Here is an 18947-nt window from a genome sequence, read left to right on the forward strand (position 1 = left end):
CACATGACATTCAATACGCTTCTAAGTCAGGAGAATCCCAAACCACTATTTATAGCATAACATGGGGTCATTTTTCTTAGCTGTCTTTGTACGTCACCCCATATTTGATTATATTAAAACAAAGCAGAGAATAAAAAGCACTTACTTTAGTACTCTCTGCCCTCTACAACTGCTGAAAAATGCCAATGTATTGTTTTCTGGATTCCCGTCAGTGAGCAAAGGGAAACCTTGAGACTGTATGAGGTGTGCAAGTATAAGATAAACAAGCATTAAAAATGCAAAAGGTCGCGCCTTTCATTAGGTTAAAGTCATTTGCTTTGCTATACAATACCATTAGCCAAGCAAATGGCTTTAACTTACTCAAAGGCGTGACCTATTGCATTTTCAATGCTTGTTGTATCAGGCCTGGGACGAGAATCTACAGCTGTAAATCCAGTTTTATAGTCTCCAAGCAGCGGGTCTTGACTAGGCAGCCTAGATGTGCATTTGCTATAAAGCAAGTGACCCTAGGAGGCAAGGTTGGTTTCCGCGATACCTAGTAACCGGGCAATCAGCGCGCGCTCTTTGGGGACAGGGGGTTTCTAACATGTTAATCAAGCCTTGGACATGCCCTGCCCTCTTCTCATAAGGTAGTCACATCGCAGGGTCTCTCACAAGCACTGTGTTCACTTTATCTGCGGGAACGGATACAGTGGCTTGTGAAAGTTACGCTTATGATTTACTGGTGAGCAGAGTTTTTTTATATGTAAAATAATGCAGCTCACAAAGTGATAAACACTATTGGTTCAAACCGATGGGACAGCTAGGTTTGCTCTGCCAAACCACAGCAATTTTCCTCACTGAAAACATCAACAGCTGCTATTGTATTCAAAGGCGCTCAAAATGTCTAAAATAAGTAAGTGCAAACAGACCTTGAAGAAGCTTTGCGGAAGTGAAGCTGAAATAAACACTGATTTAATCCCACGCACCTTCTTACGGTTTCACATTTGTATAATCTATGAGATGAGAAGCTGCTTCGAAGTGATAAGTGAATGAAGACCCTCAGCAGGCATCGGTTTAACTGTGGCTGCTTAGAGTAGAGGAATGTAGCCTCAGGTTTAATTAACAGCTCAAAGCCTAACCAAGGCGTGGCAGATGCCTGGAGACCCCTGGAAAGACAGCTCTGCTCCTTTTCTCAAGAAATACACGAATATCCCAGGAATTCGTGTGAAGAAAGACTTACGAAGAGTTCTGTATTGTATGGAGTTGCCAAACACTCCTCCTCGTTATGTCCGCCGTTGGAGAAAGGGGAAATAACTCGCTGAAATGTCAGAAAGTCGACCTTCGGTTGAAGCAACACACTGATGCTAAGAGATACAGTGGGTGCCGGGGACAGCACTGTTTGCAAGTCCCCCAGCACCCACTGTGCTTGGTTTGATTATCAACATAAATTACTCAGTATTGTGAGCAACACCCTACTGGTGCACGGTTGCTTGACTCCCTCTCAGATCTGTCAGCTAGTTTTGTTGACCTCTTCCATGCAATCGTAATTAAAATGATTTTCCATGATCATTGTGTTGCTTTTAAACACATTGAGAACACTAAGAGGCACTACTATTAAAAAATCCATTACCACCACCTAGCAACAAGGATTCAAACTTGAAAGAACAACTTGCACTTCATTCAAACACAACTTGCCCCATCACCACTTAAATTCAGAGACCGGCCCTTGCAAATTCTGCCTCAGTGACATTTCCGAAATGGGCTTGGTCTTTTTACTAATGTAACTTCAAAGGTTCCGAAGAGGAGCCAAGAGCTGACAGCCCCTTATAAATGGAGGGTTACCATGTGTTCTTAAAAATAACAGGGAGTCTTCGAAGACTTCAGATTGTCTTCTAACAGTATGAGGATATAAAACATAATTCAGACGGCAAAGGCTTCATTTAGCTCAATAGACCCCTAAGGTGCACTTAGAACTATCCAAATCTCTGCTCTCTCATGAGTACTGCATCCTCTCAGACAAACGCATAGCTGAAGACCATCTCAACATTAACAATAATTTGCTTTTCCAGCCAACAGCACTTTGCATGCAGAGATCAATACAATTATACTTACAACGTTAAACTATAACGTATTTAAGCATCTGTGTCCTTTAGGCTAAAATTCCACATCCCGCTGAATGTGTCACAAATTCCAAAAAAGGTATTTAGCAGCTATGGATAAGCCAATATGTCTGGCCTTAGTAAACTAGCATGGTGATTATATTTAGAACATTTTACTGCATACATATATTTAAAATAAATGGAAGAAATCAATGTGCAAAAAAGTGGTGGCCTTTAGCTGTCAATAACAAGCATATGCAATGGAATAGGTCTCGCAGTTGCGAGATTTTTAGCTATTAACATTGTAAATGACAATGTATTTTATTATTGCAGGTTCATTAAACAAATAAAAGGCATTCAGGCAGATGCATCAAAGAAAATACCGGGAGCAAACGGGCAGATTCTCAGAATCTGGCTGTTTGCTCCCGGTATTTTTGCATTTGGGATGCATCATCCCAAATGCAGAAATCGCAATTTAAGGAATCCTTAAATAGCGATTGCTTTAATTGCTCTTGCATTTAAGGAATCCCAAAATGAGATTCCTTAAATGCAATGCATGAAACCCAAAAAAATAGTGAATTCGCTAATAGGGTGAGCAAATTACCATGAAGTTGAACTTCGTGGTAATTTGCTAAAACTTTGAAAAATGCACTTTTGTGCATTTTTCAAAGTTACATGTTGCGCACACACACATGCCCTTAGGGCATGTGTGTGTGTAACATTTGTGCACAGGTCCATTTCAGGGGTGCAACAGGGTATCCTTTGGACACCCTGGCACCCTTGAAATAGCGGAACATTAGCGATTCGGTAATAGCTAATCGCTAATAAGGAATGGCTTTCCCATTCATTCCTATGGGCCTTTAGGCCCATAGGAATGAATGGGAAAGCCATTCCTTATTAGCGATTAGCTATTACCGAATCGTAAATAAGGAATCTGTAGGAATCGCTAATAACATTGCGATTCCTACATGCATCCTGTTTTGCGAGTCTTTAATAGCGATTCCTTAAAATTCGCTATTAAGGACTCGCAAAACATAACTTTGATGCATCTGCCAGTTTGTCATTTACAATTTTTATTTTATTTGTATTTGTTTATAGACAGTATCCTCTGTCCTATTCCTTATGGGAGTGCCCCAACATACACCTGCTTCTTTCTGCTGTGCCCATGAAATGTCAACATCTGTTGCTGCTGTGTTGCTGGCAGTTCAGTGCAGGCAGTGAAATGTCTGGCGCTGTGGATTGCATGCTAGGAAGGCCACATACTGTTAGGAGTGGAATTACGTTATTTTACTGTGCTAATATGCCATCCTGTGTTTTCATTGCTGCTGATTAAAGAAAAGCAATACTTGCAGAAGTCATTTTCCAATCAGTCACTGCTATAGTCTGCTTTCTTTGCAGAACTTGACTGCCCACTCATATATGTCCGTATATGCTATTTTCTAGCTACACAAATGCTAAACTTGCTCGCTTTCTCAAATATTATTCCTTTTCAATGTTGTTACTTTTGTAGTCACTCGTGAGAAGCGGATCGACCTAGAGAAGGGACAGACCCAACGCAACGTATTCCTGTGCAAAGTGATCGGACCCCGAGGAACAGGCAAGACTGCCTTCCTACAGGCCTTTCTTGGAAGGAATATGGCAGTGAGTCCCTCTCAGTTCAGCCCTCTGGCATGACCTTGACACTGGCAAAAGTCTAATTGTGCACTCATAATGCAGCTTCCCTTGAATGTACAGGAACCAACCCCTCTCCATGGTGATCCTTTACTTACATATTCTGAAAGTGTACTCCTTGCTATGCTAAAGGCCTTCTTTGCCTTTAGGACCCTCCTAGTTCAGTGCTGGGGCTGAACCCTATCTTCTGTAATGTTTATAGAAAAAAACAATGCATTATGTGAACTACAAACCTATTATGCCATCAAGAGCTTCTGCCAAGTTCATTATCTAAGATCCATTCACGTGAATAATTGACATCTCTTGATCCACAAGAAGGTTTCAAAGGCTTGTAGTTCACAGTTACACTTTACTTTTTTACATTGTATGGTTTGTTTCTGCTTCGTATAGTAATATACTTTTTTTTAATTTAAACAAACTGTTTATTCAAAATGCGGTGGGCATAATGTTATACAGCACTTTGAATGGTATAGCAAATTGAATAGAGATGTGTAGCTGTTTTGAACTTAGTGAATTGATGAGGGTTCCCTGTTGCTTCCCTCTTTTTCCACGCTGTTTGGAAATGGACCGCACTCACACTTACTGGAAAAGTGTCTCAGAAAGAAAGCATTCACTTTAATAGTTTCAAGAAGCTGTCAGCAGACATCCCTCTCTCTCTTTGTGCCCAGACTTCCATCCTTCCATTCATCACTGATTGTTCGCGCCCTGTAATTGTTTTCCTCCCATTGGCGAGAAGGGTGGCTACTTTTCACTTGGCACTGACATTTTTTGTGCCTTTTGTTAACTTTTTGGAAGATCCTTCTATTGTCCAGATGTGCTATCAAGTGCCACACGGGCCATTGGTCATTAGCTAAAAGCAAAGGATAACGAGCATTTACAATGCAATGGTCTCGGCATTATTAAAGGTAGAGCTATTGGCATTGCTCATTACATTTTCTTTTTTTTTAATCATAAATAAATGGTATTGTCATTTACATTGCCAATAGCTTAATCGTTAAATAAATGGCATTGTCATTTACAATGCCAATAGCTTAATCGCTCGCATATGCATGACCTATTGCATTTACACCCACACAGAACCACACACACAAAGCCACCCACACACACATACAGAGCCACCCACACAGAATCATTCACATAGAGCCACCTACACAGAGCCACCCTCACACAGACAGAGCCACCCACACATAATGACATAGAGCTACCTACCAAAAAAGCTATCCACACAGAGCCACACGCGCACACACACAGACACACACACACAAAGACAGAGCCACGCACACACACACAGCCACGCACACACACACAGAGCCACGCACACACACACAGAGCCACACACACACAGAGCCACTCGCACACACACACACACACACACACAGAGCCACGTGCGCACACACACACGGAGCCACACGCACACACACACACACACAGAGCCACACGCACACACACACAGACAGAGCCACGTGCACACACACAGACAGAGCCACACACACACACAGAGCCACGGGCACACACACACAGACAGAGCCACGCACACACACACACCAGCAGAGCAAACTTCCTTAATCACTTACTTCAAGAAACGTGAATGACATGCACGATCTGAATTATAAATTGGCTACTTTGCATTCCAGTAAATCACTTGCAAGACTTCTAAACTGTCCACAGGCTTCAACACACTTTGTCCACCTTAGAAATGCATACTCTACCCACGTAATAATTCGCTTTTGTGAACTGAAAGTAATGAAAGTTCTTTGCCAACTTCAGACTCAACGTTGCACTTCGAAATCTAATTTCTTGAAAGTCAGACTGTAAACTATCATTCAAGGGATCATGTCACTAATTATATATAGGGACTTGTAGGCGCCATCCATCGGGCGGCCCACGTAAGGTATCGGCACATGTGACTCACCTGGGGGAGGAGCATCTGAACACCTATCAGGATGGGGCTGGGTATTTTAAACCCGTGATTTGTACCTGCATCCTGATCACACTCCTGGCGCTGAAGAAGGCTATGATGCCGAAATGCATCCGCCATTCTGTGTGACCTTCGATTAAAGCTGGCTCCGAAACTTCCCCTGTGTGGCCTCTGCTCTTTCTTCGAGGGAGTTTGTTTTGACATTAATTCGCGTAGTTCCAGTACTGCGCTCAAGAGGCCCACGCAGCTTCAAGTTGGCCCTGGTTTTGCTGGACACTGCTTCGGCGGATCTTCGTTTATTTCCAGGTTGCTGGATTTGTCAAGGCCCACCTTCAGGCACGGGAGGAGATGGGGCGGTGTATGCGGTCATTGACTGCACTGTGGCGAGGTGTATTTACATACTTGCCCACGCTGAATAGATCCCTGTTGTCTGGAGGGTGCTGCAGCTTGGGGACCAGAGGAGAAAGCAGAATTCGTAATCACACGGACTCTGGAGTTTTGTGCCAAACTACGATGCTGTTCCACCCCCGCAATACCTACCCGTCAAGACCAAAGCATTCTGGGACTTGTAGGCGCCATCCATCGGGCGGCCCACGTAAGGTATCAGCACATGTGACTCACCTGGGGGAGGAGCATCTGAACACCTATCAGGATGGGGCTGGGTATTTTAAACCCGTGATTTGTACCTGCATCCTGATCACACTCCTGGCGCTGAAGAAGGCTATGATGCCGAAATGCATCCGCCATTCTGTGTGACCTTCGAATAAAGCTGGCTCCGAAACTTCCCCTGTGTGGCCTCTGCTCTTTCTTCGGGGGAGTTTGTTTTGACATTAATTCGCGAGTTCCAGTACTGCGCTCAAGAGGACCACGCAGCTTCAAGTTGGCCCTGGTTTTGCTGGACACTGCTTCGGCGGATCTTCGTTTATTTCCAGGTTGCTGGATTTGCCAAGGCCCACCTTCAGGCACGGGAGGAGAGGGGGCGGTGTATGCGGTCATTGACTGCACTGTGGCGAGGTGTATTTACATACTTGCCCACGCTGAATAGATCCCTGTTGTCTGGAGGGTGCTGCAGCTTGGGGACCAGAGGAGAAAGCAGAATTTGTAATCACACGGACTCTGGAGTTTTGTGCCAAACTACGATGCTGTTCCACCCCCGCAATACCTACCCGTCAAGACCAAAGCATTCTGGGACTTGTAGGCGCCATCCATCGGGCGGCCCACGTAAGGTATCAGCACATGTGACTCACCTGGGGGAGGAGCATCTGAACACCTATCAGGATGGGGCTGGGTATTTTAAACCCGTGATTTGTACCTGCATCCTGATCACACTCCTGGCGCTGAAGAAGGCTATGATGCCGAAATGCATCCGCCATTCTGTGTGACCTTCGAATAAAGCTGGCTCCGAAACTTCCCCTGTGTGTCCTCTGCTATTTCTTTCGAGGGAGTTTGTTTTGACATATATATATATATATATACCCATACATACACACACACACACACACACACACACTCAGACACACAGAGAGACCCTGCAAAAAAACGGCTAAAAACAGATTAACTTTTATAATCTCAGGCTAAACATTGGTGGCAGATTTTACTGGCAAAGCACATGGTTCGTCCTACCCTTCCGTACCTCAAAGCCCAAAATGTCACCTACTCCAGTTAGGAAGTCAATTTCAACCCTACTCACGAGTTGATCTATTTTAGATGGTCTGCAGCGTGCTCAGAAGTTACACGATAGTGAACTTCCTGCACAAGGGGGGGTGGAGGGGGGGTGAGATTGGCCATCAGGGACCCACTGGGATGGGCAGCGATTAAAAATGCTTGTATGCTGAATATTTTTACAGAAGCAGAAATCATCCAGGTTAAAGGTAGTATGCCATAACTGCATAAAAACGGAAAACTCATTAGTCTGGTCCTCATATTTGAAATAATAGTTTTATATTCTGATAAAGCATAGAAATGTCAGCCTCTGGGCATGGCTGGCCTTTCGCCCGTTGTGCAGCAACGGCTCTGTGGAAAGTACATCGAAAAGCCACAGGGTTCCTTCCAGGCTAGAACGTAAATGTGTATCACAAGATTGGCAAAATGTAAAGGAACATTGTAATAGGTTCCATCTTGTGTGGACTAAGTGGAGGACCCTCTGTCAGTATTTGTTTTGTTAATGTATTGTTTGAATGAATGTGTACGTTTTGTGTAATGTTGAGCACAAATGTTCTGGTTGTATAGTCTGTTGATATTTTGTGAAAGTTACTTAATCTTAATTGTTTATTTGTGTGGGCACTGTAATCTTGGGATACGAATTTGCTTCATCTCCAGGACCCCCTTTGGCTTTTACATGCTGCTTTGACTGCCTCTGGGACAGTAGGGCTGCCCATGTTGTGGCCAAACTCTAGACAGTACAGCACAGCTGTAAGACCAGTGCGGCTCACATCACCTCTTGGCCTGCCCATACCTGGTAAGTTACATCGCCCTCATCCTTCTCATCCGGCAGGTCTTCGGCCAGCGCCTCGATCCAGGACTGCTGCTCCTCCAAGACCACGTCTTCCGCTTTCCTCTTGCTCCCCTTGCCACAGGGCTTGGTGGGAGACTGCCTCACCTCTGACAAAAGAATGACAAGAGTTATGCCAAAGACCTTTCTAAAATCGTGACCGGTACAAGATAAAGGATGTATTAGACCTTGTAAATGGCACACTCATTACAGCATTCAAAACTAGCTCTTAAGAGGCATCAGAGAAGGGTGAGACCTCCAGAGATAGTGCCCCGATGACCTACTTGGATCACGTTGGAGGTGCACACCCACGCCCATCATGGCAGAGTGCTTACAAAGCAGGTATCACTCCAGGATCAAACTGCAGTGATCGTGACCAGACTATCCAACCCCAGCGAGTGCCAATCGATTGGCCAACTGAGTTGAATAAACAACTGTCGACATCACTTGCAGGTCAGGTGACGTTATGCAGCAGGGGAACATTCATAACTCAATTGCAAGACAGACTTCATATCTGGAGCTCTTGTTGCACAAATTAACTAATTCTGCAACCATTCCACGCAGGAGTTATACACTTGAATTTTTCAAATCCAGTTTGAAAAGGGATGCAAGGAAATACATTCGAAAGTCAACCTAGGAAGAGCAGTGCCACATGAAACCTTGATCAGCTAGAAGGCAATTCCACTGGGACAACATGGAGGTCATCTTCTGCACTGTGAAATTAACAATGGTTTGAGATAGTGTCCATCAATGAAAACTATTAACAAGATGGCAGGGCTGAAGTTACTGAGGCACTACTCCGGGTTGGACACCTTATATGCTTGTACGTAGAATATTTTCAAATCAGGAAAGAGCCAGAAAACCACACCACTACTGTGGTCAATTGCCAGGTTTTACTGGCAAAGCCTGAAGGAAATCTGATTACAAGGATAATATTTCAGAACAATTGTATGTATTCTGTTGACTTCTCTGCATCCTTCGATGCTCAAACCATGAGTAATTTGGAGTTGGTACTCAAGTGACCACTTGTAACCGAGACCAAATGTAGGTACAGAACTCCAGGTAAGATATGGGTATATCAAGACACGAATTAGGCCAGCATTTTCCACTTATTTAATGAAGGAAACTTGCCAAACTGATCAATGTTGCTTTTTTTGGTATTGTTTTGTTGAGCGCTGCATAGTTCAGGTATCAAAAGGTTGTAAGATGTGGCGAATGCATATGGATTCCATCAGACAATCAATTTCTAGTAAATTCCTGAAAGAACTGTATGGACATACTCATGGTATAGGATAGATCTCCCCCAAAAAAATAATTATATATTAGGGACACTGAACACTTACTTACAAATGTGACAATTACACATTCACGAAGTGCCATAATTAAGGGAAGGTCTAAACATCAGGGTTTATGCTATTTACCCAGGTATCTGATTCCAGACAGCTGGGTCACAGAAACAAATCCTCCAAGCAACTAACCAAGAAAGAGCACTATTCACAAAGATGGGTTGTGAAATATGTGATCAGACAATGAAGAGACCTCGAAAGGCAGTGCCATGCAAAACCGGTACAGTTTGATAAGTTAGGCCACTCAAGCTTGATGCGCAGCAAACTTTTGGCCAATCCTGGACAGCCTTGCAGATTCACCAGCCTGGCGGCAATAGCATTTGATAGGTTAATATCCTGACCCACCTCTACTACCTTGCAATGCCTACTTCGTGTCCAACATCTCTATGTAACCTTCTTCTCAGCATTTCCTCAAAGACAAAAACCACACCTCTGTGTTAGACTGAATGTTTTTGACTATGGTGTTATCACCTCACCTAAAATAAAAAAGGCACTCATGCCTTTAGTTTTCTAGAAAGGTGTAGGACTTAACAGACCAGCTACGCTCCGATGAAGGGCGGAAAAGGAACACATGCTATATTTAATGGTTCTGTAAAGCATGTATCGGCCATAGTCATGGCTTCCTAGTACATTAGGACCACCATCAACGAAGAGTGTATACAGAGAACATTTTCAATCTCAGGAGTCTGATTATACACCCCTCCAAGATGATCTACACATCAAGTAATTCTAGAACCAGCATGAGAGTTTATCCCTCGGAGGCTGGCAATATGCCAGTCTTAGGATTCAGCAGCATGGAATGGCTTGCACGGGAAACGTACACCTCTTCAGTACAACTACTTTCGGCTAAGTACGACTTATTCCATGGAAACTTAAATGTAAATCCTCAGGAAGATGGCTAATTTACAAAACCTGAACAATCCTGAAGGCACTAATCAGGGTGGGAGCAGAGGAGAATCATTCGACTTGTTGAACTCTTTTAGGCATCCACGTGTAACCTTTTCCTGTAAGGATATCTGCACTTCTATTCCAGTTCTGTGTACACTCACTCTACTGCACGTCTCATTTCCATATTCGACTGCACAAATAAATGGGCCCCCATCCCTTCTCCCCAGGTATACCCAGACCCTTCACCCCTGTTTCTTCCACCCTCAACTTAAATATCTATGCATACGAACATCAATAAATCAATTACTACACAATTCTACTCCCAATGGCCTTCACATTATGAGTGAACCCAACTTTCATTGCAATGCATGACATACAATGTCAGCAGCTTGCCAGGCGAACTTCAAAAAGATTAGTTTCTGTGCAGAATTACCATGTTAATGAGGGAATGTGGAGAATGTGAAACATGTGCTGAAGCAAGCAAAGGGTTAAAGTTTTCCGAGTTCCATGTCAGTCACAACAAATTGGATCCAGGACCAAAGCCTCAGGGTCAAGCAGAATGGAGAGTCAGCTCTTCTGGCCTCCAGATATTCCTTCAAGATGCTCTTCAGCCAACGGAGCCACCTTTAAGAAACAACCTGGAGACGACGCTTCATCCAAAGACACCCAGGTACGCCCAGACTTAGTTTAAGTGGCAGCAATGCACTACACAAGCAACAACCCTGTATCCACCCCAAAGCAGGCCCTGCACCTAGACTTAAACAGGAAGGCTTACCATCAGACACATCGCCATCCCCAAGGCCTTTGGACGCCGGGTATCCCAGGGCGGTCTGGAGCCTCTGTGGGGCGACGGAGAGGAGGAAGCGTGCCAGCTTGCCCAGTCTCTTCTTCCCGGTGATGACGCGCCTAGAGGTGGGCGAGGTGGTCTGAAGGTCCGCACTGCCCACATCCTCCACAGCCACAGAGAAGCCAACTAGAGACATCTTCTGCAGCACCTTAAACTGGAAGGAGGAAACAAAACACAATGATACCACACGGGGTTTGAGGGTGAGGTGTTCAGACCAGATGGAGTGCCTCCAGAGTGGGCAGATCCAATGAGCGGCTAGACTAACTCAAAGCAACCACATTCTGGATCAATGGGTTTATTTTACCACAGTGTTAGGCATAATTGTGCCTGTTGTTGGCACAATGCTAAAAATCCTAATAAGAGTGTCTCATATCTGAACTTGATAAATACGGCAGAATCTGTCTTTACAGGACCATACTGTGCAATAATATTAGAAGAAAAGACGCCAAATATGTCTTATCTGAAGCTAAGCTATTTCAGAAACATGTTTTTGTACTACGGGTAAGCTTTTTCTTGGGGAAAGTTAGTTTCCCTAAAATGAACTTTTTCATGGAAAAACGTGCATTTTCAGAAACTGCTGTTCTGAGGTAACATTCTTTCTAATACTTTTGATGCCTGGGTGAGAATTCATCTGAAGTTTAGAAGACGTTATTTCTTTGGTGACAGAGGGCACTTCCTGCAATTCTCGTTATGCTATATCTCCTGTCCATACATTTATTTGGTCTACCACCTTCACTAAGATTTTTATGGCCACCCATTGGGTGTATACGGCCTAAGCCTGTTGTACCATTTAACTGTCTGAGCTTCGAAGATTCATTGTGTGAACGGCAGCGCTACAGTTATTAAACTAGTAGGCGCTATACGTGACATTTTGAGATTTACATGTGGAGAGATACTATGGAAATAAAATCACCACTTTCAAAGTGGAACAGGGCCCCCTGCTCCCGACATTGCTCACAACTCTCCTGAAAAAAGAAAAAAAAAGTCTAAGAGGTGGCGCACCCCAAATGAGTGTAGACAATAGGTTAATATTAAGGTCATTATCTTAAGATTAAAGAAAGCGTGGCTTCTCTTGCAGTTGCATTAACACTTCCAGGTGCAGCCAAAGTTTGCAAAGTTCGCTGTTGGCATGAAATTCACTAACTGCGGTGTGTGCTGGGTTCATCTGCTGGTGTAGGATTCGGAAATGCCGGATCACATCGAAAATAAATGCTTCGAGTAAAGTTAGTTTCAAATCCTAACAACAAAAAGGCAACTAGGACTTGGGGCGCTCAACTGTGAGTATGGCTAAGTTATAGTTTAAACGTTATTTTTCTAAAAGATTGCTACAAGACTGGGAGGAAGGTTACCTAACTTCCTCAAGTAATCTCGGATAACTCCAAGATATAAGACTAAATTCAAATTCCTGTCGAGCAATCTAATTTCTATTGCTGTATTTCTCAGCAACAACAATTCAATTATATAAACCCAATCACATTGACAGTAAAAAAATATAAATGGACACTTTCTCAACTGGGCAGTAATCAAGCACTGGGATCAAAAGTACATAAATAGGCTATTATGCATCAGATTCAAAATACATCAATCCAAATAGCATAGGAAATTTCAATCCAAAGTTCTTTTCTGTTTAACGAGTTCTTTATTCACTCGAGGTTTTCCAAAGTTCCACGTTTCTCAAAGGTCAAATCAAAATTCAGATTTCACAACTTCATTGTACATCAGCACCAGCCAACACGTGTTTCGTTGGGCAATTATCAATGCCAACCAACTTCATCAGGGCTTAATAAAAAAGATCAATGTCCTTCTAATATCTAGTAGTTTCAGCACTTATTTGGCTCTGAAAGCGTCAATTCCTCTCTCCGTTCTCACTCCCATCAATATTTAATGTTTTGGCAGTTATTTGCGCTCTAATCAATCTAATATTTAGCTTGATCAACGTCCCGCACTCTTATTACGAGGTGAAGGTTGACGTGGTATCGATACACAGGGTCAATATCCCTCTCCGGTATTACATTAGGTGGCTCCTCGCGTGTCAGCTATCGGCGTGTTCAGTATCCGCCATCTTTCTAAAGTAGTATCACGTAAGGCGCTTCAATTACTAGTAGTAATTGAAGCGTCTTACGTGATACTACTTTAGAAAGATGGCGGATTTAGCTTGATCAACGTCCCGCACTCTTATTACGAGGTGAAGGTTGATGTGGTATCGATACACAGGGTCAATATCCCTCTCCGGTATTACATTAGGTGGCTCCTCGCGTGTCAGCTATTGGCGTGTTCAGTATCCGCCATCTTTCTAAAGTAGTATCACGTAAGGCGCTTCAATTACTAGTAGTAATTGAAGCGCCTTACGTGATACTACTTTAGAAAGATGGCGGATACTGAACACGCCGATAGCTGACACGCGAGGAGCCACCTAATGTAATACCGGAGAGGGATATTGACCCTGTGTATCGATACCACGTTGATCAAGCTAAATATTAGATTGATTAGAGCGCAAATAACTGCCAAAACATTAAATATTGATGGGAGTGAGAACGGAGAGAGGAATTGACGCTTTCAGAGCCAAATAAGTGCTGAAACTACTAGATATTAGAAGGACATTGATCTTTTTTACTAAGCCCTGATGAAGTTGGTTGGCATTGATAATTGCCCAACGAAACACGTGTTGGCTGGTGCTGATGTACAATGAAGTTGTGAAATCTGAATTTTGATTTGACCTTTGAGAAACGTGGAACTTTGGAAAACCTCGAGTGAATAAAGAACTCGTTAAACAGAAAAGAACTTTGGATTGAAATTTCCTATGCTATTTGGATTGATGTATTTTGAATCTGATGCATAATAGCCTATTTATGTACTTTTGATCCCAGTGCTTGATTACTGCCCAGTTGAGAAAGTGTCCATTTATATTTTTTTACTGTCAATGTGATTGGGTTTATATAATTGAATTGTTGCTGAGAAATACAGCAATAGAAATTAGATTGCTCGACAGGAATTTGAATTTAGTTTCAAATCCTGCCATAACAAAACGGAGACTTTGTTCTGACGCAAAAAACATGGCTGTTTGAGCTCTTACGTCATGGCCTCCTTCATAGAACCAAGCAACTGACCAGCTAGTTCATTACACCTCGCCATCCTCTAGTTGAAATGCATTTTGGGAACTGTAGTTCTTTTCCTCAGCTTCCCAGACTGAGGATTCATTCGAAATAGGTGCTCTTTGATAGCTTAAGATTTCCATACCAGAGAGGGAGCAGAAGACTTAGTTATGGCAATCAGGTGACGAGTCGAGGATCGAGGCGCAGTTTTATAAATGCTCCAATAATAACGTGTTCTACATACAGAGCCGTGATTGGTCAAGTCGAAAGAGTCAAGACAACACATTTGCCCCAGTAGTGGCAGAAGAATAACAAAACATGTTTGTTTTTTTTTGTTCGAAGAAACTTGCAACCAAGAAAAATGCAAAAATACAATAAAAACGCTTTAGGGCAGGAGGAAACTCGTTACAATAAAGTAGAATTCAGAGTAACGCAGGGAACATATATTTAGGAGGTCGGTGTAGGCTGCCTACCAAACTCCAGCCCCTACCAAAAATAAAATATTCACGGTTAAGATGGGAAGGAAGTTTGGTCGCTTTGCTAAAAGAACCGAACTCAAAAATAGTATTTGACGAACTTACATTCCAAAGAATAAGTCCGTCCAGGTATCTGACTGGGACTCTCCACCCACCTCAAGGCCATCGCCCGTACCTCCACCCTCCCGATAAACAGATTTGAAGACTCACCACATATTTCAGGAGGCGAGTGTAATAACGCGCACGAAGAGCGACTTGACAGGGGCACCTTGCCTGCAGCCAGATTGAGAAAAAAAGGATTATCATACACTGCCTTTTTTTTTTAAAGCTTTGCCAAAGCGAATTTCTGGCGTTAGCTGGCAATCTTTGGGCTGTGTCAATGCGTGTTTTGTTTAATCATTGTTTTTGTGGTACATTATTGCTGACAATGCTGCTGTGCCCTAGAGTGAACCAAAACAAGAAAAACTGCACTCACCGGCTGCTGGGCTTCTCCGGTCGGCGGCGGCTGGGGACGGGCTTCTTCTCCTTGCCGGGCAGGAGCGCGTGGAGACCTCCCGTCTGCTTCCTGCCTAGCCCACTGTACTTCCGGGTCGCGGCTGCGATTTTCGGGTGTCCTGGGCTGCGGCAGTAATGCGGGGCTGATGAGGGGTAGGCTCCCTCTTTAATTTAAATATACAGCGGGTGAGCACTCGATGGGGGGGATCCCCACGCCGGGACTTCTTCCGGCGGCGGCGGTGGTCGGGCAGAAATGGCTGCCTCAAAGCTTCCGAAATTTTTCGGATTCGGGGGCGTTTTGCTGTCCTGAGTGACGGACGACGTCACGAGCTAAAGAACAGCAAAACGTACGCTGCCGAATCCGAAAGAGACGGGGCTTGTTTGGAGTGACTCCCTTCTCTTCCAATGGCTGGCCTCCGTTTAGGAAGCCAGCCAATGGAAGCGAACGGAGCTGAGAGGTGGGTTTAAACTGCCCTACTCCAAAACATAAGATCTCCGGACCGGAAGCTGCGCTTTGCGCAGCTTATAGGTCCCTCGACCTAAAAAGGATAGATATTCGGGATAGATATTCAGGGAAATTTCCATCTAGTCTGTTCCGCCACTTCTGTGTTGGAGCAAAGCCAAGTTCACCAAGAACCAGTCTTCTGCACATATTGTAGAAGCTACAGCTGTCGCAGGCTACCAGCGCCTTAATTGTTGAATGGAAGCTTTCCTACCTGAGCAAGACGGATTTGTTGCAACACATGTTATTCAAGCCTATGATGATAGTCTATTTCAGGTGAAGATCACTTTGCCGGTTTTACTGTTTTAGGGACGTCCATTTCCCGTTCAGGGGGAGCTTCAACCAAGCTCATCAAGTAGGTCTTGAAAATCACCCCCTGTAAGATTCTGCTGAGGGGTGCTATTGCATTGGGTTTGACCGAAAATGGATTGAGCACTCTGGGGTTATTCATTCTGCTTCCAAACCCCCACTATTGTTGGCTGCCCTTTACACAAAATGTCTCTAGGGTCTCAAAATCAAAGCCTCCTAATCAGTTTTTGCTGGGTCTTCTGTGGTTGAAATGAAATAATCTCCAAAATAACAAACCATCTCTGATATTCAAAAGCACTCATCCTAGAAGAGCAAGTAAGGGGTAAAACATCATTATGAAACTTGTTATAAATATTAGTATCTGGGCATTCCTCTGTCCAATCCTCCCTTACGCCAAGATCCAAGAAACAGAAATAAGGTACAAGAATGAGAAAAATGAGGATCACAAATCTGTACTGGCATTTTACTGAGAAGCTCCTTGCCTCTTTTCCAAACTTCATATAACCATTTTGGTGCATTGTTTCCTGTAGCAACAGTTGTTCTCAACCTCTGCTTCACATGTAAACTGAATCCAATTGATATATCTAGATGTAAAGGTGTTCTGGATTTTAATACTCAACAGTATGGATTTGTTGATACTCTAGTAAGAGTGGAGTCCAATTGTTCACCTTTCTCATCTTCTGGTTTGGGTTATCGTCAGAGTTTTGGGAACCTTATAGAGCCTCCAGCATTCTTGTAAAAAATGTAGGTGTCCAGGCCAGTGGATCTGGGTATTTCCCAAGTAAGTAGCTATAATACAAATAGTTTTCTTACTTTTAACACTTTTTCTGCAGTGTACTTTCATTTGTACATGTAGACAGATACATGTCTCTTGTCTTCTTTCGGTAAGGACTCAAAGCAGATCCTCTGAACCCGGTTCAAAATAGCAAAGAACATTCTTGATGGTCAGAGGAAGTCTGTTGCACCAGACATTTATGGGTGCTCATGCAAAACCAGTAAAAAACGAATTTCATCCTCATCAAAATGTTCTCTTGGTAGGATATTTCCAAGAGTCACAGAAGGAACTCAAGCAATGAAACATCAAGCTTATTGTAAAAGCACCAGAGCTATCTCCACCTAGGAGCTCAGGAGCTGATGTGGACACAGTATAGAGATTCAGAAGAGAAAAAAAGTAGAATTTTATTAAGCAATTTCACCGACTAGATTGGAGTGGGAAGAGGAGCTTGGTGCTCCTGTGGAGGGCACACAATTTAAAGATATTTGTGCACCAATTAAACAGGGGTCGTGCAACACACGGTTCAAGTCAGTCCATTTTAATTATTTGCACCACACAAATGTCACCCTGGTATTTCTGCATCAAATAGATCCCACAAAAAAAGATAAGAGCCACCGGTGCTAGGGCAGACCTGCCACCTTCCTTCATTTAGCTTGGCACTGCACCCCGGTACATGGTTATTGGGAATTTGTGGTTCAGAAATTGGAGACCATTGAGGGTGTAATGGTAGACTTGCACCAGGCTATCTGTCTCTTGGGGACTGTCAAACACTACACCGGTTGTTAAAGACCCGTTCCCTCATTCTAGCTCCTAGCTTGTGTCTCATGCCTATAACTCGATTTCAGGACCTTTAACAACTGGCATAGCCCTCTGCAGAGGGCTATAAGGCTATATTTAATTCTTTAGCTACTTTATGCTACTTTTCCCCCAGAATTTGGGTAAGGCAACTGGACAAGCTTCAATGTAATAAACAGCAACATTTGTAAATGTGTGTTTTTTCATGCTTTTGCACTTAAATTCAATCCTGCTGGCTTTGCCAGTGCTTGTTCTTTTTTTGGCGTTTTAACGCTCTACTTAATTTGCATGCAGGTAAATATCAACCTTGTTTTTCAATGCAGACAGCTGACACTCCTAAATGCATACTTCCTTGTATGCGCATTTACTGGCGTCACACTGTCCTTCAGCCCTTTTTCTGTTTTTATGTATATCCCTGAATTAGCTGTTCTGGGATGTCATCACATAGCCTCTCTGACCATGTCCCAGTTCAGATGTTTGGAATGTATACAAAGTCTTGTGCTCCAGTATCTTGAGTGCACATGATTATAGGCTCACTTAAAACCCTAATGGGTCCAGGCTAATGGTTGGTTTTCCCTTGAGTGTTTCCGAAATATTTGCACTGGCTCATCACATCCTGATATGTGTAAACACCTTCCTTTGTCTGCTCCCAAGTCGCTGCTCCCTGCGAGCATTAATAAGGCTTGCGACTTCAGCCACCTTAATCTTGGTCTCTTGGGTAACACTGTCTTGTCCCTGTGCATGTTGCTGCTAAAGTGCAGCTCCTCCTTCACCCATATAGTGTGATCAATCAGCAAGGTGTTTGCACTCGACACAGCATCACTTGTCAGCACCATATGGTGCAAAGACTCCCATTGGCGATTTGTATTGAACGAGTCATTTGTCTTATTCTTGGTTGAGTATTAACTGTTCACTAACCATCCATCCTAATTCACCAGTTAAATACTTCCCACACATCAGCTTATAAGTATATGTTCGAGGCATATGAGCTGTAGATCACATACTTTAGCATAGATCACCATTTGGTGTTGGGTCCGGATGTTTGCACTTTGTTTTTGTTCGAAGAAGTCTTGTAGTCATGAGGTAGGTGACTCCTCCTTTCTGTGATAGTGCGCATGGGCATCAACTCCATCCTGAGATTGGTTTTTTTCGCCATTGGGTTCGAATGTGTATTGCTGCACTCCGGTTTGGTACCTTTTCCGAACCCCTTCGATGAGCAATCCACTACCATCGACGGTATTGTTATCGATCGCGGTTCCTC

General features: G+C 43.5%; 1 protein-coding gene and 1 pseudogene across 2 annotated transcripts in view; one reads left to right on the forward strand and one right to left on the reverse strand.

The window, feature by feature from the left end:
* LOC144784260 (mitochondrial Rho GTPase 2-like) overlaps positions 1-18947 on the forward strand; it is a 1917079-nt gene that overhangs the window by 1783661 nt on the left and 114471 nt on the right. For both annotated transcript variants that reach the window (XM_078662926.1, XM_078662928.1), the window contains one exon: positions 3592-3722. In XM_078662926.1, coding sequence (XP_078519052.1) covers positions 3592-3722 — 131 coding nt within the window. The remainder of the gene's footprint in view (positions 1-3591; positions 3723-18947) is intronic.
* LOC144785246 (uncharacterized) lies at positions 8099-18522 on the reverse strand (annotated as a pseudogene).

Source organism: Lissotriton helveticus, chromosome 10 (genome assembly GCF_964261635.1).
Source record: "Lissotriton helveticus chromosome 10, aLisHel1.1, whole genome shotgun sequence".
Taxonomy (NCBI): Eukaryota; Metazoa; Chordata; class Amphibia; order Caudata; family Salamandridae; genus Lissotriton; species Lissotriton helveticus.